Source organism: Equus przewalskii, chromosome 20 (assembly GCF_037783145.1).
Source record: "Equus przewalskii isolate Varuska chromosome 20, EquPr2, whole genome shotgun sequence".
In the NCBI taxonomy this organism is placed as follows: Eukaryota; Metazoa; Chordata; class Mammalia; order Perissodactyla; family Equidae; genus Equus; species Equus przewalskii.
Genome location: NC_091850.1, coordinates 23,008,395 through 23,035,759, shown reverse-complemented (window position 1 = coordinate 23,035,759; position 27,365 = coordinate 23,008,395). Strand labels below are relative to the sequence as shown.

At 39.1% G+C, this 27,365-nt stretch overlaps 1 protein-coding gene across 2 annotated transcripts; it reads right to left on the bottom strand.

The window, feature by feature from the left end:
- Nucleotides 1-278: 278 nt before the first annotated feature.
- On the bottom strand, nucleotides 279-25,809 carry TMEM267 (transmembrane protein 267). 2 transcript variants are annotated; one of them, XM_070587626.1, is made up of 3 exons: nucleotides 25,622-25,809; nucleotides 5,841-6,228; nucleotides 279-2,228 (listed from the first exon to the last, which is right to left on the bottom strand). In XM_070587626.1, the coding sequence occupies exons 2-3, from the start codon at nucleotides 6,153-6,155 to the stop codon at nucleotides 1,893-1,895; spliced, it is 651 nt and encodes a 216-aa protein (XP_070443727.1). In that variant the 5' UTR covers nucleotides 6,156-6,228; nucleotides 25,622-25,809; the 3' UTR covers nucleotides 279-1,892. The 2 variants fall into 2 exon arrangements, with proteins under 2 accessions (XP_070443727.1, XP_070443728.1); XM_070587627.1 differs by lacking the exon at nucleotides 25,622-25,809 and adding an exon at nucleotides 13,290-13,498.
- Nucleotides 25,810-27,365: the final 1,556 nt, after the last annotated feature.

The following is a 27,365-nucleotide window of genomic DNA, read 5'->3' as shown; positions in this document are numbered from 1 at the left end:
TGGGAAGTTGGCTGCTATATTTCTAGAGGTTATAACCACAGCTTTCAAAGACCATTTAGAGGACAAGGAACATTTTTGATGGTAGAGGTAGGAACAAAGATAAACCCACACTTAAAATTTGCAGTTATTGTTTAAGCAAGGAGTCATGGTCAAAGTGGATTCCCAATCTAATAAAGAAAGTTAGGACAACCCCCAAAATGCCAATGTGACATTCTTAAATAAGGCCTTATAGTCTAATGATATTCTTTTGTTTAATGTGGAGAAAGAAAAAAGGAGTGTTTTATAATTTACTCAAAGTTACACAAGATATATGCTTTATTTCCATAGATTTCTGAAATCATATGCTTTTTAAAAATCCCTACCTTAATCAAATTTACCCACTTATATAATATTTACTATTAAAACAACCAAATTTACACAATAATTGCTCTAGAAAGATACTAACAGATTATAAGATCTAGCAGATTATAAAATAAAATGGAATGAGACCAATTGGTTAACAACAAAAAGAGAAACTAAACCAAATTAGAGCCTGAACTTTTATAACAATTTACAGAACTCTGTTTAACTTAATAAGTAAGAAAAATCTGCTGTGGATAAGCCATTGCTTCATCATTTCTCAGAGAATAGGGCACACAACCACCAGCATTACAAATCAAATATGTAAGACAATCTGAAGACAGCAGATAACACACATCCTACCAAAAAAAGCAGATGCCTTTGGGGCATTGACCTTTATATCAAAGTAACATTAACCTGTGCAAATGCAAAATTCACAGTGACTAAATTTTCCTTCTCTAATAAAGGTTAATCACTTTTAACAGAAGATCAATCTGAAAAAACAAAGGAAAAAGCAAATTTCCTAAAATTACTTTATTTTGAAAAAAATATGTTTTTTATCAGGCAGATTTTTAAAAAATTATTTAACTGGTATAATACTTTAGAATAGTGTGTAAACAAATCGATAACAACTAAAACAATTTTAATCGCACATTCAGGAATTTACATTTGAAATGACGTTACTGGTACGTCCTTTTTTGTGTGAATTCAAATTCTATGTTTATGAGCCAAGTATCAATATTTTGTTCACGTTAATTTTTAACAAGTATTTTGTTAAATATAGTTATGTTTTTCAAAACAGTTAAAACCCTAACATTCAATTTTGGGCAAAGATACTCAAAAAATAATACTTGAGTAAGATGTTACTATAGCCAACATATTACAGTAATTATTTCCTAAACTGATTTCTGAAACAATAACCAGACATAATGTTAGTTACTGTCTTTTATGAATATTATAGTGATTTCTCACAAGTGTAACAAAGCAGATTCTGCTAGTAACCACAACTCACTAAGGCACTTGGCAAATTAAACTTCAGTCAGGATCAACTTACATGAAATCAAGAAATGTTCGTGTTCACTATACATCTTATTCATGACCTCATTTATTTTGGCCATTTCACTGTTTCAGTATCTCAGGAAAATGTGGATCCAAATATAATGCTAACTTTCCACAAATTAGTCCCCCTAAAATGTGAGCAGTTTTTCATCAGGAAATGTACTACCTTAAAGGTTTACTCCCAGAAAACTTAATGGATGTTAATCTAATAGAGCTGTTAGTAAAGCCAGACCAACAGAAGAAACAATAAAAATATATCATGGAATAAATGAAACTCTAATATTGCACTAGAGTATTATAGAAGAGAGAAATAGAATTACAAAAAATATATAAAATTTCTAAAAATTGTACATGCCTCCTAAGCAAGAGGATTCAGGAATTATAATCATTAATATAAATAGCTAATATGTTTTTAAAAATTCACGTTAATGTTGGCTACCCTTAGTCATCGATGTCTGAATCAGTTGCTTCTCTAAGACTGCCATAGGGCTACCTCAGACATCAATATGAATTCCGTGTTTTGAAGACATCGCTCGTCTGGTCCCTGTTAAATACATAACGAATGAACAGATGTGAGGTAAAGATGATGTAATTATTACATAAAGCCAGAATGGCAAAGGAGAAGTTTTTCCAAATGGGCATATCCACAAGCCGTGACGAATTCCATCTCGGATATGGTGTGAGGTCCAGGATATAAATAACATCCAGGGAAGAAAGGACCACAAGTCTTTGAGCTTGAAAAAGTGCACAGTAAACTTCAGGGTCAGAACCACAACGGGTATCACAGTAGAACAGTGAAGGAAAGGTCTTCTGGGAAGAGTCAGAGCAGCCTGAGGGGGAAAGGAGTAGAATGCATTAAATCCATTCTGTATAAGGCAAAGAAGATAAAAGTGTGAGCACAACATCCTTTGCATTAAAAATAATATCAGGATCTCAAGAACATGGTGATTAATTTTTTTGTTTCCTATTATTTGCTTAGAAAAGTCACAATACAAACGTAATCTATATCCTAAATGTATGATTTGGGTAAATTTGGAGTTTCAAAGAATTATCTGGGGCCTCTAAGAAGATTGAGAAAAATCTCACAATGGAATAAAATATTCTTCAATTAATAAAGGCACAAAAGGGGAATGTTTTTGTTATAACCATTTTATATTAGCCTTGAATACTTTCAGAATTTATTTACAACATTTAGAAAGATTATGTTACCTTAAATAAGTATTCTAAAGCTGAATTAAATAAACTTCAATAAAATTTCTAAATCACTGCAAAAAAACGTAATCAATATCTGAACGAATGAAAATTTCAGGCTTAACCCCTGAATGATCCATGAGTAAGCTTTTATTCTCTCATTTTTTAAAGGCTAATTTGCAACTAGATAATTCCTAATAAAAAGAAAGCTGAGGATAGATTGCCTAAATCCAAATTTCCCCACATGGCCTCCAAAACATTACAGAACAAGGACAAATAAAACTATTACCAAACCCCATTCAGTACAGACAGAATTCAGAGAATGCTCAAACTTCAGATACTCGAGTGATGAAATCAACACTAAATCAGTGAGCTCTCTCACGAACCCACCACAAGCCAGGAAAAATTGCATTGAAGAGAGAGGAGGGGAAACCTAAGATGGACCTACAGTTACCACTGGGAAGAAAGTCCAACCTAATGTGGAAACACTGGCAAGGGTCATGGTCGATCAGACCACTGACCACAGAGAAAGGACTTTAAGTGGGAATAATACAAAGCTTTAGAAGCCATTGGTTCTGCGGGAGAAGATGGTGAAAAGGAAGGGAGAGGTACCGTACCTTCAGAGATGAGGTGGTAAACGGGAAAAGAAGCAGTAAAGAAAAAATGTAGAGGACATCACCTTCCTACCACATTAAAAAAAAAAATTCATCCATCAGAGACACTGTACCTTGCCACACTGTCAAATCGACCACCTTGAAACTGGGAATCTTGTAAATCCACTCCTTAAACCAGTGTTCTTTAACTCCCACCTATTGACTGCACATCGAGCAAAGGGTTTATTCTACATTCCTCTTCCCTCTCCCTTCTCCTCCACATTTTTAGTTGTTTCATTTCTACTTTCTCAGCGCACATAACATTTCTGTTGTACTATTCCATTTCTGTCCCCACTTTTGTTTTTAAGTTCTATACCCACAATATATCATGCTCCTGATAGCAGAGTGGGATGAGGGGGCCTACGGTCATCCACACTTGGAAGAAAGCACTAGCTTGATGTTGAGATGATTAGCAGTTATGCTCTGGCTACATCTGGAGGAACACTGACTCTTCACACTTACACGTGAAGTCTATTTATATTAATAGATGCTAAAGAAGAAGAAAGAAATTTCTGTTGCTCAGGCTAATTTCTAAAATACCAATGCAGATTTTTCACTCATAGAAAAATAATGAATAATGAAAGAAGAAAAGGACAGTATCAAAATTATTGAAGTAAAAATAAATCATTTAAAAAATAGAAGTCAAAATAGATACTTAAAAATAAGTATCATGAATACTCAGTTTTGATATTTATTACTGATACTGATGATCACATACAGTCTTATAATGAAAGTGAAGAAAGTTTAGGATTTCATTCAAAAGTAAGGATCAATGCCAGCACTACACTATACTTTATGTGCACTACCTCATTCAATCCTTATAACAGTCTTGAGGTGGGGATTATTTTAGAGAGGAGGAAACCGAGACTTAAGCAGACTAAGTAACTCTCCCCATGTCATGCAGTTATTAAGTGGCAGAGCTTGGATTTGATACTGGCTCTGTCTGACTCTGTGGCTCATATTCTTTCTTTTTTTTTTTTTTTGTGGGGAATATTGGCCCTGAGCTAACATCTGTTGCCAATCTTCCTCTTTTTTTTTTCCCCAAAGCCCCAGTACATAGTTGTGTATCCTAGTTGTAAGTCCTTCTAGTTCTTCTATGTAGGATGCTGCCACAGCATGACTTGATGCGCAGTGTGTGGGTCCACGCCCAGGTTCCAAACTGGTGAATGCCAGGCTGCTGAAGTGGAGTGCACAAACCTAACCACTACACTACTGGGCCAGCGCCCAGTGGCTCATATTCTTAACACTACTGCTTCTAAATGAATCAAAGAATAAATACAGTAGACAGCCTCTATGTTTTTAAAAACTACAACAGTATAGTTAAACTCTAGATGAATGCATTTTTGAACCACACTTTTCATAATACTTCACAGGTTAGCCCAATCTTTACTAACACTTATTATTAACTATTTGCCAGGGTATGTCACATAACATGCTCATTTACTCCTCACAACAACCCTATGAGGTAAGTTACGCTATGATCCACATTTTATAAATGAGAAAACTGACTGAAAGCAGAAAAGTGCTCTTCTAACACCTCACAACTAGGATTCAAACTCAGGTCTTCTGATTCCAATCTTAAACAGCAATGTTGTGCTGTGTCCACTTACAGCAATAAAGCTAAAATTTGTCTTTAATCAGAAATTACTGATTCCTGACTGATAAGTTTCTAATTAAGTGAGACAACCTCTGAGAAATACCTGTTACAGTACTTGACACACAACAGGAAGAAGAAATGATCATTTCTCATTTTTTTCAACAAATATTGACTGAACACCTACAAGGTGAGCCAGGCACTGCTCTAGGCCGGTGGTGAACCACGCAGATAAAGTCCTTGCTCTATGAGTTTGTATTTCTTTCCTGAAATGTTTACAGATCATAAACACATAAAAAATAGGCAAATCTGTTGACTACACTTAGAAAATATGATCTTAACTGCCACTTTTAGTATAGTTCATTTGCAAGGCTAATAGGTTAATGTATAGCTAACCCCTGAAGCCTTAATGAAATTCTTCAATTTCTCCACCAAGGACTGTGTCCTCATCAGCCCACTGAAATGTGCACCTTTGCTCCCAAGAGGGACTCAGGGACTGAACCCTTTAAAATCATTCCCCAGGAATGGGAATCATCTTAAAACTACTCAACTGTTACAGAGCGCTTGGGAGCTCCATATTAACTGTTAAACATATGAATAAGGGGAAACTTTAAGTGTAGTCCTGAAGAAAGAACACTGATATAAAAACTAGGACAGCCTTGAGAATGACCCCCTATTACTCTAAACCAGTTGGCTAATCCTTCCTTCAAGACTTGGTTAAATACATCCTTTGTAAAGCCAGCACGTAATGCCTCAGATACAATCAGTGAGTCCTCGTGTGCACATCCATGCACTTTGTGATGCCAAATAACTTGATTAGCAACATATCTGTATGTACCTTCAGGGAGATACCAACCGCTCGAAAAAGTTGGATGAATGAGCTTTCTTATTTTAAAATAAGGCAAATCTCTAGCTCTAACTAAAATGACACTGTGAAGATCAATAAAATGGTGCCAAAGAAATGAAGGGAAAGACCGTAAAAATTTAACATATATGCTTCTCACCTGTAAAGATAGGGATCCAGCTAGAAGAAAGTGGTCGACATCAATAACAGAGGCTAAAAATCCAGCTAAAACGATTTCTCCAAAGTCAGTCTTCTTCTTGACTCCAATGACTATTGCCCACGACCACATGCCAATCACACAATGTACCGCATTATCTGAGAGGGCACGAACCCAGTCATTTTGCTGAATTATAGAAAACTGAAGAAGTCTGTCAGCTACTAGACAAAATATTCCCAGACCAAGGCTGGAAATAAGAGATTCAGTGCTACAAGACTGGAGTAAAGTATGGGTCTTCTCAGTCTCGGATGCCATCATAAACAATGTGTCAGTATCTACTAAAAGCCATCAGGAAACAAACAACTTATTCTTGTTTACATTTCCAGTTACCCTAAAATAGAAAGCAGAGAAAAACATTAATGAAGATTATGGGTTGCCATATAACATTTGAACAGAATATCAGCAATAATTTCACAAATATAAAACCAAGTGGTAAAAATTGCTATTTTTTTTTACTTTTTTTCTTAATTAAGATTATGATAGATTACAACCTCGTGAGATTTCAGTTGTACATTATTGTTAGTCATGTTGTGGGTACACCACATCACCCTTTGTACCCCCCCCACCCCCCTTTCCCTGGTAACCACCGATCAGTTCTCCTTGTCTATATGTTAACTTCCACCTATGAGTGGAGTCATATAGAGTTCGTCTTTCTCTGTCTGGCTTATTTTGCTTAACATAATACCCTCAAGGCCCATCCATGTTGATGCGAATGGGACGATTTTATCCTTTTTTATGGCTGAGTAGTATTCCATTGTGTATATATACCATATCTTCTTTATCCAATCATCAGTTGCTGGGAACTTAGGTTGGTTCCACGTCTTGGCTATTGTAAATAATGCTGCGATGAACATAGGGGTGCATGGGACTCTTGGAATTGCTGATTTCAGGTTCTTAGGATAGATACCCAGTAGTGGGATGGCTGGGTCATAAGGTATTTCTATTTTTAACTTTTTGAGAAATCTCCATACTGTTTTCCATAGTGGCTGCACCAGTTTGCATTCCCACCAACAGTGTATGAGGGTTCCTTTTTCTCCACAACCTCTCCAACATTTGTCACTCTTGATTTTGGATATTTTTGCCAGTCTAATGGGTGTAAGGTGATATCTTAGTGTAGTTTTGATTTGCATTTCCCTCATGATTAGTGATGATGAGCATCTTTTAATGTGTCTATTGGCCATCCTTATATCTTCTTTGGAGAAATGTCTGTTCATGTCCTCTGCCCATTTTTTGATCGGGTTGTTTGTTTTTTTGTTGTTGAGCTGTGTGAGTTCTTTATATATTATGGAGATTAACCCTTTGTTGGATAAGTAGCTTGTAAATATTTTTTCCCAATTAGTGGGCTGTTTTTTGTTTCAATCCGGTTTTCCCTTGCCTTGAAGAAGCTCTTTAGTCTGATGAAGTCCCATTTGTTTATTCTTCTTATTGTTTCCTTCATCTGAGGAGTTATGGTGTCCGAAAAGATTCTTTTGAAACTGATGTTAAGAGTGTACTGCCTATATTCTCTTCTAGAAGACTTATTGTTTCAGGCCTAATCTTTAGGTCTTTGATCCATTTTGAGTTTATTTTTGTGAATGGTGAAAAAGAATGGTCAATTTTCAATCTTTTACATGTGGCTGTCCAGTTTTCCCAGCACCATTTGTTAAATAGACTTTCTTTCCTCCATTGTAGGCCCTCAGCTCCTTTGTCAAAGATTAGCTGTCCATAGATGTGTGGTTTTATTTCTGGGCTCTCGATTCTGTTCCATTGATCTGTGCACCTGTTTTTGTACCAGTACCATGCTGTTTTGATCACTGTAGCTTTGTAGTATGTTTTGAAATCAGGGATTGTGATGCCTCTGGCTTTGTTTTTCTTACTCAGGATTGCTTTAGCAATTCGCGGTCTTTTGTTGCCCCATATGAATTTTAGGATTCTTTGTTCAATTTCTGTAAAGAATGTCATTGGGATTCTGATTGGGATAGCGTTGAATCTGTAGATTGCTTTAGGTAGTATGGACATTTTAACTATGTTTATTCTTCCAATCCATGTGCATGGAATGTCTTTCCATCTCTTTATGTCGTCATCAATTTCTTTCAAGAAAGTCTTGTAGTTTTCATTGTATAAATCTTTCACTTCCTTGGTTAAATTTATCCCAAGGTATTTTATTCTTTTCATTGTGATTGTTAATGGGATTGAGTTCTTGAGTTCTTTTTCTGTTAGTTTATTGTTAGTGTATAGAAATGCTACTGATTTATGTATGTTGATTTTATACCCTGCAACTTTGCTGTGCTGTTGATTGTTTCTAATAGTTTTCCTATGGATTCTTTGGGGTTTTCTATATATAAGATCATGTCGTCTGCAAACAGCAAGAGTTTTACTTCTTCACTGCCTATTTGGATTCCTTTTATTTCTTTTTCCTGCCAAATTGCTCTGGCCAACACCTCCAGTACTATGTTGAATAGGAGTGGTGAAAGTGGGCACCCTTGTCTTGTTCCTGTTCTGAGAGGGATGGGTTTCAGTTTTTGTCTGTTGAGTATGATGTTGGCTGTGGGTTTGTCATATATGGCTTTTATTATGTTGAGGTACTTTCCTTCTGTACCCATTTTATTGAGGGTTTTTATCATAAATGGATGTTGGATCTTGTCGAATGCTTTCTCTGCATCTATTGAGATGATCATGTGGTTTTTGTTTCTCATTTTGTTAATGTAGTGTATCACGTTGATTGACTTGCGGATGTTGAACCATCCCTGTGTCCCTGGTATAAATCCCACTTGATCATGGTGTATAATCTTTTTGAGGTATTGCTGTATTCAGTGTGCCAGAATTTTGTTGAGGATTTTTGCATCTATGTTCATCAGTGATATCGGCCTATAGTTTTCCTTCTTTGTGTTGTCCTTGTCAGGTTTGGGGATCAGAGTGATGTTGGCTTCATAGAATGTGTTAGGGAGTGCTCCATCTTCCTCAATTTTCTGGAATAGTTTGAGAAGGATAGGTATTAAATCTTCTTTGAATGTTTGGTAGAATTCTCCAGAGAAGCTGTCTGGTCCTGGACTCTTATTTTTGGGGAGGTTTTTGATTACTGTTTCTATTTCTTTACTTGTGATTGGTCTATTCAGATTCTCTATTTCTTCCTGATTCAGTTTGGGGAGGTTGTAAGAGTCTAGGAATTTGTCCATTTCTTCTAGGTTGTTCAATTTGTTGGCATATAGTTTTTCATAGTATTCTCTTATGATCCCTTGTATTTCTTTGGTATCTGTTGTGATTTCTCCTCTCTCATTCCTAATTTTATTTATTTGAGATTTCTCTCTTCTTTTCTTAGTGAGTCTGGCTAAGGGTTTGTCGATTTTGTTAATTTTTTTGAAGAACCAACTCTTTGTTGCGTTGATCCTTTCTACTGTCTTTTTTGTTTCAATATTGTTTATTTCTGCTCTAATTTTTATTATTTCTCTCCTTCTACTGACTTTGGGCTTTGTTTGTTCTTCTTTTTCTAATTCTGTTAGGTGTTGTTTGAGGTTGCTTATGTGAGATTTTTCTTGTTTAGTGAGGTGAGCCTGTATTGCAATGAATTTCCCCCTTAGGACTGCTTTTGCTGCAACCCAAATGAGTTGGTATGGCGTGTTTTCATTTTCATTTGTCTCCAGATAATATTTGATTTCTTCAATAATCCATTGTTTGTTCAGTAGCATGTTGTTTAGTCTCCACATTTTTGCACCTTTCCCTGCTTTATTCTTGTAGTTGATTTCTAGTTTCATAGCATTATGATCAGAAAAGATGCTTGATATTATTTCAACTCTCTTGTATTTATTGATGCTTGCTTTGTTTCCCAAGATATGGTCTATCCTTGAGAATGTTCCAAGCGCACTTGAGAAGAATGTGTAACCTGCTGTTTTTGGATGAAGTGTTCTCTATATATCTATTAAGTCCAACTGGTCTAATTTTTCATTTAATTCTATAATTTCCTTGTTGATTTTCTGTCTGGATGATCTATCCATTGGTGTTAATGGGGTGTTAAGGTCCCCTACTATTATTGTATGGTTGTTGATGTCTCCTTTTAGTTCTGTTAAGAGTTGCTTTACAAATTTTGGTGCTCCTGTGTTGGGTGCGTATATATTTATAAGTGTTATATCATCTTGGTGGAGTGTCCCTTTTATCATTATGTATTGTCCCTCTTTGTCTTTCTTTATCTGTTTTGTTTTGGTCTACTTTGTCTGATATTAGTATAGCGACACCTGCTTTCTTTTGTTCATTATTAGCTTGGAGTATTGTCTTCCATCCTTTCACTCTGAGTCTGTGTTTGTCTTTGGGGCTGAGGTGTGTTTCCTGGAGGCAGCATATTGTTGGTTCTTGTTCTTTTATCCATCCTGCCACTCTGTGTCTTTTGATTGGAGAGTTCAATCCATTTACATTTAGAGTGATTATTGAAATGTGGGGGCCTACTGCTGCCATTTTATCTCATGTTTTCCGGTTCTCTTGCATTTCCTTTGTTTCTTATCGCATGGTTTTTGGATTACTAATTCAGGTATGTAAATTTCTGTATTGGGTGTCTTCTTATTTGTAATTTGTGTCTTTATTCTTGTTATTTGTTTAGTGGTTACCATATGGTTAGTATAGAACATCTCATAGATGAGATACTCCATTTTCTGATAGCCTCTTATTTCCTTAAATTAAAACCTTCTATCCCTTTTCTCTTCCCCTTCTAGGTTGTTATTGTCAGATTTTTTTTTTCCCTTCTTTCTTGTGTTGTGAGTTTGTGGTTAAAATGACAGGGTTATATTTATTCTTGGTGTTTCCCTTCCTTTTATCTTTAATGTTTTATTTAACTTTTGCTAACCTGTTCTGATGGAGAGCTGCTACTTTCTATTATTGTCCTTCTACTTATCTCCTTTTCTCTTGGTTTTGTAGCCCCTTTCCTTTTTTTGATTTTTCAGTTATGAGGGTTTTCCTGAGCATTTCTTGAAGAGGAGGTTTTGTGGCAATGAACTCCCTTAATTTTTGTTTATCTGGGAAAGTTTTTATTTCTCCATCGTATTTGAAGGATATTTTCGCTGGGTAGAGTATTCTTGGCTGCAGGTTTTTGTCCTTCAGAGTTTTGAATATATCATTCCACTCTCTTCTAGCCTGTAAAGTTTCTGCTGAGAAATCTGCTGCTAGCCTTATGGGGGTTCCTTTGTAGCTTATTTTCTTCTGCCTGGCTGCCCTTAGTATTTTCTCCTTGTCGTTGACTTTTGCTAGCTTCACTACTATATGCCTTGGGGTTGGTCTTCTTGCAGTGATAAAGTTTGGAGATCTGTTGGCTTCTGTCAGATGAAGTTCCATCTCTCTCCCCAGGTTTGGGAAGTTCTCAGCCATTATTTCTTTGAACAGGCTTTCTGCCCCCTTCTCCTTCTCTTCTCCCTCTGGTATACCTAATAATCCTTATGTTGCATCTCCTAATTGAGTCAGATAATTCTCGGAGAGTTTCTTCATTTCTTTTTAGTCTTAGCTGTCTCTCCTCCTCTGCCTGCAGCATTTCTATATTCCTATCTTCCAAATTGCTAATTCTGTCCTCCATATTATCGGCCCTACTGTTCAGTGTGTCTAGATTTTTCTTAATCTCCTCTATTGTGTTCTTCATTTCCAGTATTTCTGTTTGGTTCTTCTTTATAGTATCAAACTCTTTTGTGACATAGCTCCTGAACTCGTTGAGTTGTCTTTCTGAATTCTCTTTTAACTCATTGAGTTTTTTAATGATGGCTGTTTTGAAGTCGTCATTTAGGTTATATACTTCATTGTCTTTGGGATTGTTTTCTGGATATTGTTCTGGAGATTTAATATATTTTTTTCATATTGCTTGATGGTGTAGATTTGTGCCTCTGCATAGAGATAGAGTTTAGTTACTGCTTCCACTTGTTTCTACTGATGTGGTGGGGGAACAGCTGTTTATACTGCACCAACAAGGAACCCTATCAGCTGTTGCTAACTGGGCCTGGGCCCCTCCTCGTAGTCACAGTGGTCCTGTGGGGTCCCTCTTCAGCTGTGGGGGCAGTCACAAGGGGGCTTCAGGCTGCTGGTGCCTACTGTTGCAGACCACCTAGACATGCTCCCTCCGTGGGGTCTGCAGTGGTATTATGGGCTTTCCCAGCAGCCAGGGGCAGGATCACCTATATTTGCAGCTCTGTCACTGTTGGCGCCCACAAAATCTCACTTGTCCACTATAGGTCACAGAGGAGGTATGGGCATCTTCTACATCTGTGGTTAGCTCACCTAGCTATGCTACTTTTGTCCCAGGGTCTTCCAGCCTTGTGGTTGCTGGGTGGGGTCTCTCTACTAGTGCTGTGCAGAGGCTTTCGCTGAGGCTGCTGTGAGACTGTAGAGTTTCCCCCTGGGCCACGGAGCCGGGCCGCTGGAACTCCACCCAGCCCCCGTCCTCTCCCCCAGGATCTCGGGGAGCCCCTTGCCCTGTCTGGGGGACAGCCGGAAACCATGAGTTCAGTGGTGGCTGGCTGGCTGCTGCCCTGCCTGGGATTCTCCTCTTCAGGACCCTCCCGGCGTTCTGAACGCTGGGCGGAGCCCTCTCTACTAATGGCCTGTAGAGGCTTTCCCTGCTGCCAGATCAGGACCCCAGAGTTTCCCCGTGGGCCACGGAGCCAGCCACTGGAACTCCACCCAGCCCCAGTCCTCTCCCAAGAGATCTCCGGTAGTCCTGTGCCCCGACCGGGTGACAGCTGCAGTCCATGAGATCAGCAGCGGCAGCTGGCGGGCTGCTGCCCCGTTCGGGATTCTCTTCGGGAGCCTCCCAGTGTTCTGGATGCTGGGCGGAGCCTCTCAGCTAACGGCAAGTAGAAGCTTTGCCTGCTGCCAAAACGGGATCCTGGAGTTCCCCCCTGGGCCATGGAGCTGGCTGCTGGAACTCCACCCAGCCCCAGTCCTCTCCCAGGAGATCTCCGGTAGTCCTGTGCCCCGACCGGGTGACAGCTGCAGTCTGTGGGACTGACAGTGGCAGCTGGTGGGCTGCCGCCCCATTTGGGATTCTCTTCGGGAGCCTCCCGGTGTTCTGGATGCTGGGCGGGGCCTCTCAGCTAACGGCAAGTAGAGGCTTTGCCTGCTGCCAGGACGGAAGCCTGGGGTTTTCCGCTGGGCCGCGGAGCCGGCCGCTGGAACTCCACCCAGCCCCAGTCCTCTCCTAGGAGATCTCCGGTAGCCCCGTGCCCCGACCAGGTGACAGCCACAGTCTGTGAGACCGGCGGTGGCAGCTGGCGGGCTGCTGCCCACTTTGGGATTCTCTCCGGGAGCCTCCCAGCGTTCTGGATGCTGGGAGGGGCCTCTCCACTCATGGCGAGTAGAGGTTTTCCCTGCTGCCTCCGGTGTGGAACTCTGGAGTTTCCCCCTGGGCTTAGGTCTAACCGCGGGGGGCTTAGGTAGGGCTGTGGTCACCTGTTTCCACCGTCGCTCCTCTGGTGTGCACACCCTCCTGCCCTTGGTGTGTGGCGATGTTCTGGGGGCGTCTGCTGGAAGAAAGCCGCTTGCAGGTACTAGGCTGTTTAGGGGTTGGAGAGTTTTCACCTATCTCCACCTCCTCCCGGGGCGAAGTCCGTCCACCTTCCGATGTATAGCAGCACGGGTCTCTCAGGCGTCCTGAGATGCTATATGGATATCCTTTGTTAAGCGATGAATGTCCAGTTAGTTGTAGATTCGAAGGGGGAGAGACAAAGAAGACTACTCATGCTGCCATCTTGGTCCTAAGTCTAAAAATTGCTATTTTTTTAAACAGTTGTCAGTAATTTCATTTTATTTTTCCCAGCTTTACTGAGCTATAATTAATACATAATACTGTGTAAGCTTAAGGTATACAACATGATGCTTTGATATATGTATATATGGTGAAATGATCACCACAATAAGGTTAGTTAACACACCCATCACTTCATATAGTTACCTTTTTTTGGTGAGAACATTTAAGATCTACTCTCTTAGCAACTTTTAAGTATAAAAACTGGTATTTCTTACCTGTTATATATAATATGCCATGGGACCTAAAGAGAATAAATTACCTTTGTAGGAGCAACGGTTTATATGGTAATATGTATCAAGAGAATTTTAAGAAAGCCCATCGACTGTAATCTATTACTTTCAGGTCATCGACTAGTTCTCTTAGCAATGTGTACTACGTGGTAGCGGGCATCCATTGTGTCATGAACTCAGCAACTACTTTCCTTACTTCTGGTAACAGCATCCCCTTCCTTTGAGAAAAGTGCTTATCATAATACCTAAACTCCAGAGCCAACCAATTAGAATTCCCTATCTCCTTTATTAGCAGTAGTGATTAATCAGTAATTAGTAATTATTTTCCAGTAGTGATTAGATTAGTACTGATTAATGTAGTGATGAAGGTGACCCAGGCTGGGCTGACCAGACTCTTTTCCAGAATTTTCCTAAGTGGAGTGGGTGGGGAAAGTTCCTTTTCTTCTTGCAGACCAGAGGCTCCACCAAATGAAACAGCCTAGGAAAAAGACTGACGAGGACACCAAGTCCTCAGGTCCCATCTCTAAGGTTCTCAGAGCTGCCTTACTTCCTAGCGCCCAGCTCACTCTTCACTTCTATGAGCTACCCCAGCATTTTTCCAATAAATCCTATTTTCCTTTCTGTTGCCTCTAACCAAAGAACCTTAACGGATATAAAAAGGCAATCAGAATTCTGTGCTGAGTGCTTACCTGGCAAAAAATATTGAAATCATTTATCTAGTTAAAGCTAATATTGTGTGTAACCATAAGTTTTTGTTTTGTATTATTTTGTTTTAATTCTGAGACTAAAGAATACCTAAATGATTTCTTGAGAATGATTCAACTTTAGTTCTATAATAAAAACTATACATAGCTCATTATATATATTCTGAAACTTATAGGGAAATGCAAGAGACCTAGAACAGGAAAACAACTTTGAAAAAGAGGAACGTAGTTGAAAGGCTTACACCATCTGATTTCAAGCCTTATTATAAAGATACAGTAAAGAAGACAGTGTGGTATTGGTATAAAAATAGACAAATAGATCAACGGAACAGAATAGAGAGTGGGATCAGAAATAGATCCACACATACATGGTCAATTGATTTTTTGTGTGTTTGTGTGTGTGTGTGTGAGGAAGACTGGCCTTGAGCTAACATCTGTTGCCAATGTTCCTCTTTTTGCTTGAGGAAGACTGCCGCTGAGCTAACATCTGTGCCAATCTTCCTCTATTTTATGTGGGATGCTGCCATAGTGTGGCTTGATGAGCGGTACTAGGTCTGTGCCTGGGATCCGAACCTGCAAACTCAGGGTCACTGAAGCAGAGCGTGCAAACTTAACCACTATGCCACTGAGCCAGCCCCTGTCAATTGATTTTTGACAAACATGGAAAAGCAAGCGAATGGAGAAAAGATATCCTTTTCAACAAATGATGCTGGAACAAGAGGATATCCATATGCAGAAATAATGAACTTCAATCCATGCCTTACTCCATATACAAAAATTAACTCAATCAGATCACAGACCTAAAAGTAAAACATGAAACTATAAAACTTCTGGAAGAAAACATAGGAGAATATTTTTGTATCCTTAGGTTATACAAAGAGTTCTTAGATGTAACATCAAAAGCTCAATCTGTTTAAAAAAATTGATAAATTGAACTTCATCAAAATTAAGAACTTCTGCTCTTTGAAAGACAATGTTAAGAAAATGACAAGCTACAGAGTAGGGGAAAACATTTGCATATCTCATATTTGATAAAAAATTTGTATGCAGAATAAATAATTCTCAAAACAATAACAGAAGAACAAATCAATACAAAAATAGGCAAGATTTGTAAAGGTACTTTACGAAGATGATATACAGATAGCCAATAAGCATGTGAAAGATGCTCAGCATTATTAATTATTAGGGAAATGCAAATTAAAACCAGAGTGAGATACCAAATATACCCATTAGAATGGCTAAAATTAAAGACTGACTATCCCAAATGGTGACAAGATGTGGAGCAACCAGAACTCTCATATGCTACTGGTGGAAATGTAAAATGGTGCAACCACTTTCCAGTTTCTCAAAAAGTTAAACATACTCCTGCCATATGACTCAGTCATTCAACTCCTAGGTATCTAGCTTAAGAAAAATGAAAGCACACATCCATGCAAAGACTTGTACATGAATGTTCATAGCAGCCTTATCTACATTAGCTCTAAGCTGGAAACAACCCAACTGGATAAACAAACGGTGGAATAAAAAGAAAGAAGAAGAAGAAGAAAAAAAAGTGATACATACAAAAACATGGATGAAACCTCAAAATAATACTAAGTGAAAGAAGGTAGGACCAAAAAAAAAGAGTACATAGTCAAAACCCATAGAACCTACAACACAAAGAATGAACCCTGATGTAAACTATGGACCTTAGTCAATAATAATGTATCAATATTGGCTCATTAGTTGTAACAAATGTACCTACCACATTAATGCAAAATGTTAATAATATGGAGATATGTGCAGAGGGAGAGGGAATATGGAAACAGTTTGTACTATACGCTCAATTTTTCTGTAAACCTAAAACTGCTATAAAAAATAAAGTATTAATTTAAAAAAAGTAAATAAATGAAGCAAGTATGGGAAAATGTTATAATTGTTAAATTTAGGTAATGGATACACTGCAGTTCATTCTACTATCTTCTACTTTTCTGTACGTTTGAAATTTTCATTTAGAAATGTTTTTTTAAAGAGTACATATAGGATTCCATTTACATAAAATTCTAGAAAATGCAAACTGATCTAAGTGACAGAAAACAGATCAGTGGTTGCCTGGGAATAGGAGAAGCAGAAAGGATTAAAAAGGAGCATCGGGAAACTTTAGGGGGACAGAGCTGTTCATTATCTCGATTGTGGTAATAATTTCATGGTTCATAGTTTCATATATACATCAAAACACATCAAATTGTACATTTTAAATACATACAGTTTATTACGTATCAATTATACTCCAATAAAAATGTTAAAAAGTTAGGAAAATATACTTTATTGTCAATAACAACAGCAGGCTTTCATGTTAAAGGAGCAATCTGAAGACAAGAAAGAGATTAAGATGAAATACTTGACTGCCCAAATAAAAGGTCAACAGAAGCAGTGCATAGTAAAATGAATGCTTCAAAAAATACAATTACTGAATAAGAACACTTTCAAAGAATTTTCTGAAAGCTTGAGGGGAAAAAATGGACAAAGAGTTGGGCATTGAAAGAAAAAAATAAAATTCAAAAAACAAAGAGAAAATCCTTAACAGTTTCCAAGTCCATAAAAAAAAAAGGTTATCTGCAAAAGAAAGAGAATGTGATTAACACCAACACTAAATGCCAAAATATTGACAATATTGTGGGGCGACATTTACAGAGTCCTGAGAGAAAAGGATCATGACCACAGGATTCTAAGCATAACTACATTATAGCACCTATGTGAGAACTGTAAATTTTAAGAGTTTTTGCCTTAGAAGTTATAACACATACGTACGATTTCTGGGGGGAAAAGAACTGAGTAGCAGGACTTCAAAATCTCTAGGGGGAGGGGAAAGGATTAAAGAAAACTTGATGAATACAGCAAAACAGAAAAGGAAAGAAGAAAACTTTATCACTACCCCTCCCCCCACAAAAAAGCAATAGGGACCAGACATATCAAACACAAATACTACAATAAATGTGAATATATTAAATTTCCCTATAAAGAGACAGATTGGGACAAAAGAAAACATCCGCCAAGTTACTGTTCATAAGAAAACATCTCAAAAAGTCTCAGCAGTGTATAAAACAAAGAGATGAGCTAGAAAATAGAAACCAAATAAAAAAGCAGTGGTAACACTAAGATCAAACAGAATTCATGGCAAAAGATTTAGTAGGACTGAAAGGGATAAAATATTCAAGTCACATAGTAAAGTTATTTAAGAAGACGCTTTTATGTCAAACGGCAAAGCAGTAAAATACATAAAATAAATCAAGCAGCCAAAAAAAGGGTACAGGTAATCTGAATAATATAATTACAAACTTGATTCATACACAGGTCTAAAACTGTGTATATTACATACAGTGTACATTCTTTCCAAACGTCCACGGAACATTTATAAAAATTAACTATATATTTACTCATCCACAAGAAAAACTTCAATAAAATCTAAAAAGTGGAAATGTTCAGGCCAAATTCTCTGACCAGAATGCAATATAATTCATCACTGGCAAACTGGTTAAAAAGAAAAACACTGAGGCCGAATTAGCTCAAGGAAACTAAGCTTAAATGGTGTGCAAGTAACACTTTAGAGCCTAAAGACTTGCCTCTCTTTCAGGTGTTTATGTGATGTAAACATTTCGGGAAACAAAACAAAAGCTCAGGGAGCAAGGACTTTGTCTACTTTGTTCACCACTGTATCTTTAGCAGATAGTAGGTACTCAATAAGTATTTGTTGAATGAATTAATAAAAAACTCATCATATATTGAATCTGTTATCCGCCAGGTATTGCATATTAAATGCTTAAAAGGTATTTAGTAAAATATAACATGCATTCCTGAGAATCTGCATTTTTAGCAAGTATGAATACCAGGTAATTCTTATGTTCACTAAACATTGAGAACCACTGGTTTACCAAGAACCAAAATAATGAAAACCAAGAAAAATTTTTTTGTTGTTGTTGTTGAAGATTAGCCCTGAGCTAACTACTGCCAGTCCTCCTCTTTTTGCTGAGGAAGCCTGGCCCTGAGCTAACATCTGTGCCCATCTTCCTCTGCTTTATATGTGGGACGCCGACCACAGTGTGGCTTTTGCCAAGCGGTGCCATGTCCGCACCCAGGATCCGAACTGGCGAGCCCCGGGCCGCCGAGAAGCGGAACGTGTGAACTTAACCGCTGCGCCACCGGGCCAGCCCTGAAAAATTATCTTAAAAGTCAGAAAGAGTATAGCTATTATAATATTTTTCTAGCAGTTTTAATCAATGTAATGAGGCAAGTAAGGGATGGAGGGAGGGAGAAAATGTATCATTAGCTTATCAGGAAAAGATAGTTATGTTAGTTTGCAAGTGAAATAACTGCCTATCCAAGAGAACCCACTAAAAACTGTCAGAATTTAAATACTGAAATAATCTTTTTAATATACTAGCAATAATCACATAAAAAAAGATGGGAAAGAGAACAATCACAACAGCAATAAAACTCAAATACCAAGGAATAAATAAAACAAGAAATGCGTATGAAGAAAACGACAAAACTATCAGAGGACACAAAAGATCAGCTATTTAGAGCTCTGGTGGCTTTGTACTATGTCAACTCAGCTAAGCTCGAAGTACATGTCCCAGAATTCCCTTCCTTGTTTAGTTCTGGGTAGCGTCGTCTACAGGAGACATTGTACACGAGACTTGGGAGGCAGAAGTGAAGCAGCAGCCATGTTTTTTATGCTCTGAAGATTGGTGCCAGATACACCGCAGAGTGGTGGCCGATCTATTAGCTCACCTTGCTGGCATGGGGAAGCAGCTGGGCCAGCAGCTCCTCCAGCTCCCACCACATCTTCCTTCAGCTTCTGCAAATCCTGGGCCTGCATGTGCAGCCCCAAGGTCAAGGGTGCCAGCCTCTCCTGCAGGTCACCCACAGCATCAAACTTGGAGTTGGTGAGAGATCTGTGCAGGTTCCATTCCGTCCCTGCTCTCATCCACATCCATCTACCCAGCTTCCCTTCCCGACTGTCTAGCTGATTTGCAGCAGCTTCAGGCTCAACCACAGACGCAGAGCACAGCCTGCCCTCCCAGCCCTCACAATGAAAGAAGGTCTAATATCTGCAATAAAGCCCTTATTCTTTAGTCCTGCTTCTTTGATAGGACTTAACTGATGTAAGAGCCAGACCATTTCACTGAGTAAGACAACGTTGATGGTGTTATTCTCCTCAAATTAATCTATAAATTTAATGTAATTCTAACCAAAATCATAAAGGGATTTCCTTTTAGGAACTGTTTCTAAATTTCATTTGAAAGAGTAAATGCCAATAAACTTGAAAAAGCAGGGTAAAAGAAAGTGAGTATTGTAAGGTGAGTACAAGTCCAGAAACAGATCAAGTGTTGTATGTATGGGGAGGGGAGAAAATGTGTGTATAATTCTAAATTGGTAGAGAAACAATTATTATTTAACTCAGATCCTGTCTCAGTTAGGGTTCTTCAGTGCATGGAACAGAAAACATTCTGGCAGTAAAAGCAAAAAAATGTATTAAAACCATACTAAGAAATCACAGGTTTTCAGGTTTCAAGAACCAGGCTTCAAAGCTATGCCTCAAACACGTCAAGGAAAATGACGCCAGACAACTGGTCCGGTGTAGACCTCTCTGTCACTGAGCCCAGCTCACCCTGCCTAACCCGTCGCCAGATATTACCCCTGACATTGCTGCCAGTGCTACCCTAAAAGATTCTTGGCAGTATTTCTTTGCTCTTAATGCAAAATTTGGAGTGGGGAAGGGTATGTGTCTGACTGGCTGGGCCTAGGTGGCACCTGCCCACATCCTAGCTGCAAGGGAGGTTGGAAAAGATAGTATTTGGGCTTTTCAGCCTATATAGTAGAAGGTGAGCTCCTTCTTCCTTCCAGATGCATTAGAAGTAGACCCTTGCACAGGTACTGAACAGGAGATGACCAGTCCACACTGGTAATCAGGGTTTAATTGCTAACTACTACATCAGAGAGTCAATCATCAGATGCAACCTGAGAGTGGATCATCTGCTTTCAGTCTGTGCAATGCACAGTTTTATACAGTGAAGTTGTTCAATCAAACAACTTTTGATTTTAAAATGTCGCATTCACATGGATTAGGGTTTTGCAATATAGACCATTTCTCTGGTTAAATTAAGAAAGGGAATCAGTTTTGTTGACTAGTGGCACGGAAATTTTCCAAGGTTCGATAGCTTTTGTATCAGCTTGGTTATCAAATTCGGGATATTTATGTGAATTTGTAAATAAACTTCTACATAGGTCAGCTAGCTAGACTTTTAGAGAGGAGCTAAAAATTATTTTTCAAATATTGATAGACATGACTACATAAAAATCTAAAACTTCTGCTTGGCAAAGTTAAAGACAAATAAATGGAGGAAATAGAATTTATGATGAAGAAAGATTAGAAGCCTTACTTTATTGGGGTCTTAAAATTACTAAGAAGAAAAAATAAGTATCTCAGCAATAAACTGGGCAATGTCTATGAAAAGGCAATTTGAAAAAGGAAGAAATACAAATGGTCAAAAAAATTATTAAAAGACTTCAACTTTATTAGCAATCAACTGAATTTAAATTAAAACAATGAGACTTCAATGTGAGACTGACAAAAGATTGCTAATGCTTTCTCTTAGTAGTGGTGGAGAAATGATCATTCTTATAGAGTATTAACAGGAGTTTACATTAGCATAAATTTTCTAGTGGACAATTTGACGATACGTATCAAAAATGATTTAAGACAGGCACTTTTGGACTCAGCATTTCCAATTCTAGGAATTCATACTAAGAAAATAATTAGATAAATATAAAGAGTTACACATGGATGTTCAGCATTGTTTATAACAGGGAAAAATTAGAAACTGTATGTTCAAAATATGGGACTAGTGAAAGAAATTCCATACAATTATGCATTCATTAAAAAAATACTTATTTCCGTATTTATTGACATGAAGATATGCTCAATAGATATTAAAATATAAAAGGCAGCCAATAAAATACTATGTAAAATATTACATTTTTGTTAAAAATATGTACATATACATAGGAAAAATCTGGAAGGCTGTTCATTTGGCTTGTCTCCCACTGGTGGGCTTACATGTGATCATTACTCTTTTTACTTTCTTTGATTTCCTAAAAATTTTCAATGTCTTACTGTTATGATCACAAAACCAATAAAAAGTTAAAGTCAGAAGTAATTAAGCAACTCAGACCATAATACTAAAGTCAGCTTCTTAAAAGTATAATTTAAAAATAATGTAGAAACATATTTATAACATTATAAATAGGTACTAATGAAAATATTAGAATATATAACATAGCTTGTATATAATTTTCATGTCAATTGTGTAATATAAAAATAATTTGTTCATATTTATGTATCAGTTGACACATGAAAAGTCTGCACAAAAGAGTTTTGTATCTCCAGAGGAAATAAACTTATGTAGGTTCCTTTAATTATTTCAAATTAATGTGAAGCAAACTTGCTTTGCAGAGAACAACTATTTTGTTAATGATAAGGGAGTCTAAGACAATCTTCAAATTCTTGCTCATTTGCAATAATGAAAATTGTTCTCTAAAGCACTAAGATTGGGTTATAGTCTATAGATACTTCCCGGATGAGGAAATAATGATTTCAAGGTAATTTCAAACAAGAAATAGGACCAAAATGCAAAAGATACCTTCAAAGTCATAAATCCTTTCTATAAACCTCAGGATTTATAGTCCCACAAATTATGAATCATTTGTCTCTACTTTACAAAACAGACATTTGAATGAATAAAGAAGTCAGTCTTTAAAGGTTTAGTAATATAAACTTTATAAAGTATCCCTTTGAACCAAAGACAAACGCCATTATCCACTTAGCTGGATAGGAACCGGGACACAGAAAGCTTGAATTAATGACCAAGCTAGAGAAGTGGGGCGGCGGCGGCTGCAGCAGCAGCAGCAATATTCCCCTCCTTCGGTAAACTGAGGCCTGTCAGTTAGCCCAAAGGAGAAAGAAGGCCATTCGGGTGGATAAGCGTGAGGAGAATGTAGGCTGGGCACAGACTACACAGAACCCTAACAGAAAAACTCTGCTGCCACTCAAAATATGCTTCTATTTGCATTTAATTGAAATTATATTTTCATATTTTATCCCAGAAAGCAGACAAAAATAAAATGTCATCATCCATCCACTTAATTGCAAATTGCATGATATTTCTATAAAGCCAGTGCATTACATCCATCTTCTTTTACTCATGAAACAATTTTTATAATCACAAAACATATTTAAATGTTTCCAACCTTATATTTTACATGAGTTTAGGTTCTAAAAAGATCAGGTGACTAATAAAGCAAAGTGAAACATCAAAAGATCAAGTATTTAAATGATGACCCAAATTCAAAGTATGTGAAAAAAAAGTATTGTTTACAAAATAACTGTATTGTGGCTTACGATCAGAACATGAAAATAATGAGGCAGTGCAAAACGCATTTTATAAATGGAAAGTATAAAACAGCCTGCGTGGGGCTGGCCGGGTGGTGCAGTGGTTAAGTTCACACATTCCGCTTTGGCAGCCCGGGTTTGCTGGTTCTGATCCGGGTGTGGACCTCCGCACCACTTGTCAAGCCACGCTGTGGCAGGTGTCCTACATACAAAGTAGAGGGAGATGGGCATGGATGTTGGCTCACGGCCAGTCTTCCTCAGCAAAAAGGGGAGGATTGGCAGCAGATGTTAGCTTAAGGCTAAACTTCCTCAAAAAACAAAAAAACCCAAAAAACTCAGCCTACTTGAGGAGAGAGGAACAAAAATCTCACATGAGTGAACCTGGAAGTAGATCCTTCAGCCCAGTGAAGCCTTGAGATGCCTGCAGCCCTGCCAATATCAAGACTGTAACATCATGAGACTCTGGGCCAGAATCACTCAGTTAAGCCTTTTCCGAAGTCCTGGCTCACAGACTCAGTGAGATAATAACTGTTCACTGTCTCCAGCCTCTAAGTTTTGGAGTAATTTGTTATGCAGCAACAGATAACTAAAACAGTATGTTTCTGTTTTTTAGAAAGGTATATTTATGGTCCCAGAAACACACAATTCAGACGTCTATTCCACTCCTATCATTGGTGCAGATATTTCACATCTCTGGATCAAATTCTGAACATGAGAAAGAAATTTAAGAAGTGTACTTCCTCTTAGTTATTGTCTCTGAGTAGGACACCTAAGTGTGCCCATTCTTTTCCCCTTACCGCTGTCTTTTTCCACCTTCTGCTCCTCCCACTACAAATAGAACGGACTCCAGAACCTCCTAAACTGTAAAATAGCTTTATATTTATTTTACATATTCACTTTTGTTGGCCAGGTTTCTTAAGAGTAGTAATTATAATCTTTTAACCCTATCATGCCTAAAATCTAATGTGCTCAAGGTGTTTAGTAAATATTTCATTATCCTAATACAAGGGGTAAGCAATCCTCAGCCTATAACTAAAGATATTATTTGGGATGACTTCTCTCCCGTAAGTTACCCAGATCATAAATTTCTCTCTGACTTGCAGGAGCCACTTTCTACAACGGCCAAACTCTGCCACCTCCCGATCCCCATTATAGTAAAATGCCATCAACTATGGTGCTTTCAAAGTAAACATAGTAGTCATCCCTTTCCTTAACTCCACAAACATATAATTAGCCAGTTACTTTACTTATACACTATTGTGCATTGTCTGTTAATAATCTCTTAGAATTATTTCTGCCAAAACAAGAGCTAAAAAATTCAACGTCATCTTCTGCTTCAGCCCTGCCCAATACCGCCGCTCTGCAAATATTTACAAAAACCTGAAGTAAAAGCAAATCCGATAACTGCCTGTAGCATGCTTTACAAGTCCTTTTCACTGAACTGCAGTTGCCGCGAAAGTTAATATATATGTATACACATCTTTTAATGTTATAATACCTAAAGTAGATGCCAAATCTAGTACAACTAATTTGCAAAGGAAGGAAACACAAATGCGGTTCACTCTCACGGAAACCTGTTACAGCCTGCATATAAAACCTTTAGTTCCTATGACCATTACGAATAAAACATACAATGCTGGATTTCAACATGTTTCAAGTCTCAGCAAATTCCCAAAGTCATTCTTTCTTAAGGTCGGTATGATGCAATGATTATTAAAATATCGGTTAAGAAAATAGGGCAGGAAGCCCTGGCACCATAGGAACCAAACATTTCCTACGCAGGGAAAGGGCCACGTCACACTTAGAGTGTTCACGCCTCCAGAACCCGCGGGGCAGACGGGCTCTCAAGACTAGTAAGGACGGCAACGGGCTCCCCCCAAGGCCCCCAGCACTCCAGCCCAGGCCAGGGAAACGCCGGGTGGCGGAGCCTAGGCGAGGGCGGGGCGCCTACGGGGTCCAGAAGGCGCGACCGAGCGGGGGGCGGCGCCGGGGCGTCGCACGCCTCACTTGCTCTGGGGTCCGCGCGCCTGCCAGCCCCGCAAGCCCTCTACATCTGGAGGCTAGATCTTCCAGACTTCGGGCTCAAGCGGTCTCCACCTCCGACCTCCCACTTCAGGAGCCAGTTTTGCGGCGTCCGTCCCACCCACTCCCGCCCAGACCTCGCAGCAGCTCAGCCGCACCCACCCTTGGCTTTCGCGGGTGAAACGGGCCCCGCCAACGGTAGCCCAGCGAACGGTAGCCCCGCCCCTCTCCTCCTACTCTCGGTCGGCACCATAGAGATGCCGCCCGCCGGCCAGAAGGGCTCCAGCCCACAAAGCCGGCCGAGAGGAAGCCGGGATACTGGCCCCATTCTGAGCCGAAGGAAACCGATAGTTCAGTGCTCCTTGTTCGAGCCACGGGGTACTACGAGTTCTCTCCCGGCCTGCCCTAAAAGGGGAGACTTTGGGACGACGGGGTGAGAAGTGACAAGTGCCTTGTTGGTTCCCTTGTGTCAAACCAGAGGATTCGTTCTCGGCTTCGCCGGCGCCGTGCCACAGAGGTAGCCGCCGACATACCCACAGTGCACCCAAGTGGCGGCCGGGAAGCTGGGGACGCGGAAGTGTCCTCACCAGTGTCGGATGCGCAGGCCTTCTTCCCAGACCGTTGAGCTGGGAGCCGCGAGCCGGCGTGGGTCCCGAAGGTGTAGATATTTCCGACTGCCTTTAATGGATCCTTCAAGGTGGGCGTCGGAGAGAGCTTTCCACAAGACCGAGGGACCGCGCGACCTCGTGGACCAGACGCTCCGCCGTAGCGCTTCACCGCCCCCTTGGGGATTTTTTACTAATCGTTCTTTGCCACTACGCAGGCCGACGTTGTGGGCTCCTTTCTTGTGGATAGCGGTGACATGGCTGGAACACTTAATCATGATACTAAACGCTCAGGAGTCGAAAAAGCAATTGCATAAAGGGTAGCTTGACCCTAATTAACTGGACTCACAAGATGCAGCTTGTTTACTGGGACTATGGTCAGGTCCCATCCCGGCCCCCTGCCTTGGAGTGGTGGGTGCTCTCAGCGTGGAGATGTCTAGCTTGACATTTGGCTTTACGAAGCACTAGCCCCAAAGAACAGGCTCAAAGAGGGACATTTCTTTCTCCTTCCTACCTACGATTTCTCAAAACAAGTGTCAGATGGAAAGCAAGAGCAGCAGTGGAATTATATGAATTACATAGTTGAAGCAGAATTATATAGTAGAAAATTGGAATCTTCAGTCTCAAGCAAATTCCTAGGTCTCACACAGAACCTTAAAGTGTGGCTCAGTTTCTCACTGATAGAACTTTTCATTGCTTGTCACACTCCTGGTTCTTAGCTAATAGAAATGACTCAACTGAAGGGGAAAATTACACACATTTTAACATTTTAAAAGCTACTTAAAAATATGACCAAATAGATTAACCACAATATTGGGTGCTTTTAGTCATGTTAAGGACAGGTTTCTGTCTGAGTGCAGTAACAATTTGGCATTACCCTTACGGCAGCATGTACATGTCTTATAGTCTAGGCTTTCTAGAGCTGTTGAGGGACAGACATAGGTGGCTTCTTGCAACCAAAACAACAAAATTGTTAGGGCTCTTTTCTCCGTGGTCAATCTACTGCCTCGAGGCACTGGTTCATTTATACAACACACGCTGAGTGCTCTCAGTGTGCCAGGTGTTATGCTTGGTAACAAGGTTACAGAATGACTTTATGGAGCTCAAGTTGTAGTAGAGGATATAGACCAAACAAGAGCCAAACAAGTTGGATGATTGTTATAGGTGCTGTAAAGGAAATAAATAGGGTGACGTAATAGAGGATAACTGAGAGGCCAACTTACATAGGGCGGTCAGGGAGGCCCCTCTGAAGAAGTGATACTTGTGCTGAGCCCTGAAGGTGGCAAGGAGCCCAGCGTGAGGAGCTGAGAGAACATTGTGCGCTGACATTGTCTCTTCTAATCTACTAGGCTTTGCCTGCTTTCTTCCTTTTTCTCCTTGTTTCCTCTGGTGCTTTTTCCCTTTTATGTGAAGAGCCTGATCTTTTCGAGAAATCAGAAGATAATTAGAACATTTCTGGCTATATTGGTATAATCTTGAGGTCTTTTTAGGTGTGTGGTTTTGTTCCTTCCCAATAGACAAGGTTGTAATAAATAGGACTTTTGGTGAGCTCATTCCTCTTTTCTTTTCGCATACTTTGTAGTATAAATATTTTCAGATGTTCAAAAGAAGTGAAAATATCTGGTTCATGAGACACTTCAGATACTATTTAGTCTTTGCTGAAGGGCTCGATTCTTAGCTTGAAGCAGCATTACCTACATTAAGTTTTCTTTTTTTCTTAAGATCT

What these genes read in the sequence shown, in the direction of transcription:
- TMEM267 (XM_070587626.1), bottom strand. Translation starts at nt 6,155, where the DNA reads ATGATGGCATCCGAGACTGAGAAGACCCATACTTTACTCCAGTCTTGT. An exon ending in CTGGATCCCTATCTTTACAG is followed by an intron (nt 2,229 to 5,840) that starts GTGAGAAGCATA and finishes TTTCCCCCTCAG; the next exon opens with GCTGCTCTGACTCTTCCCAG.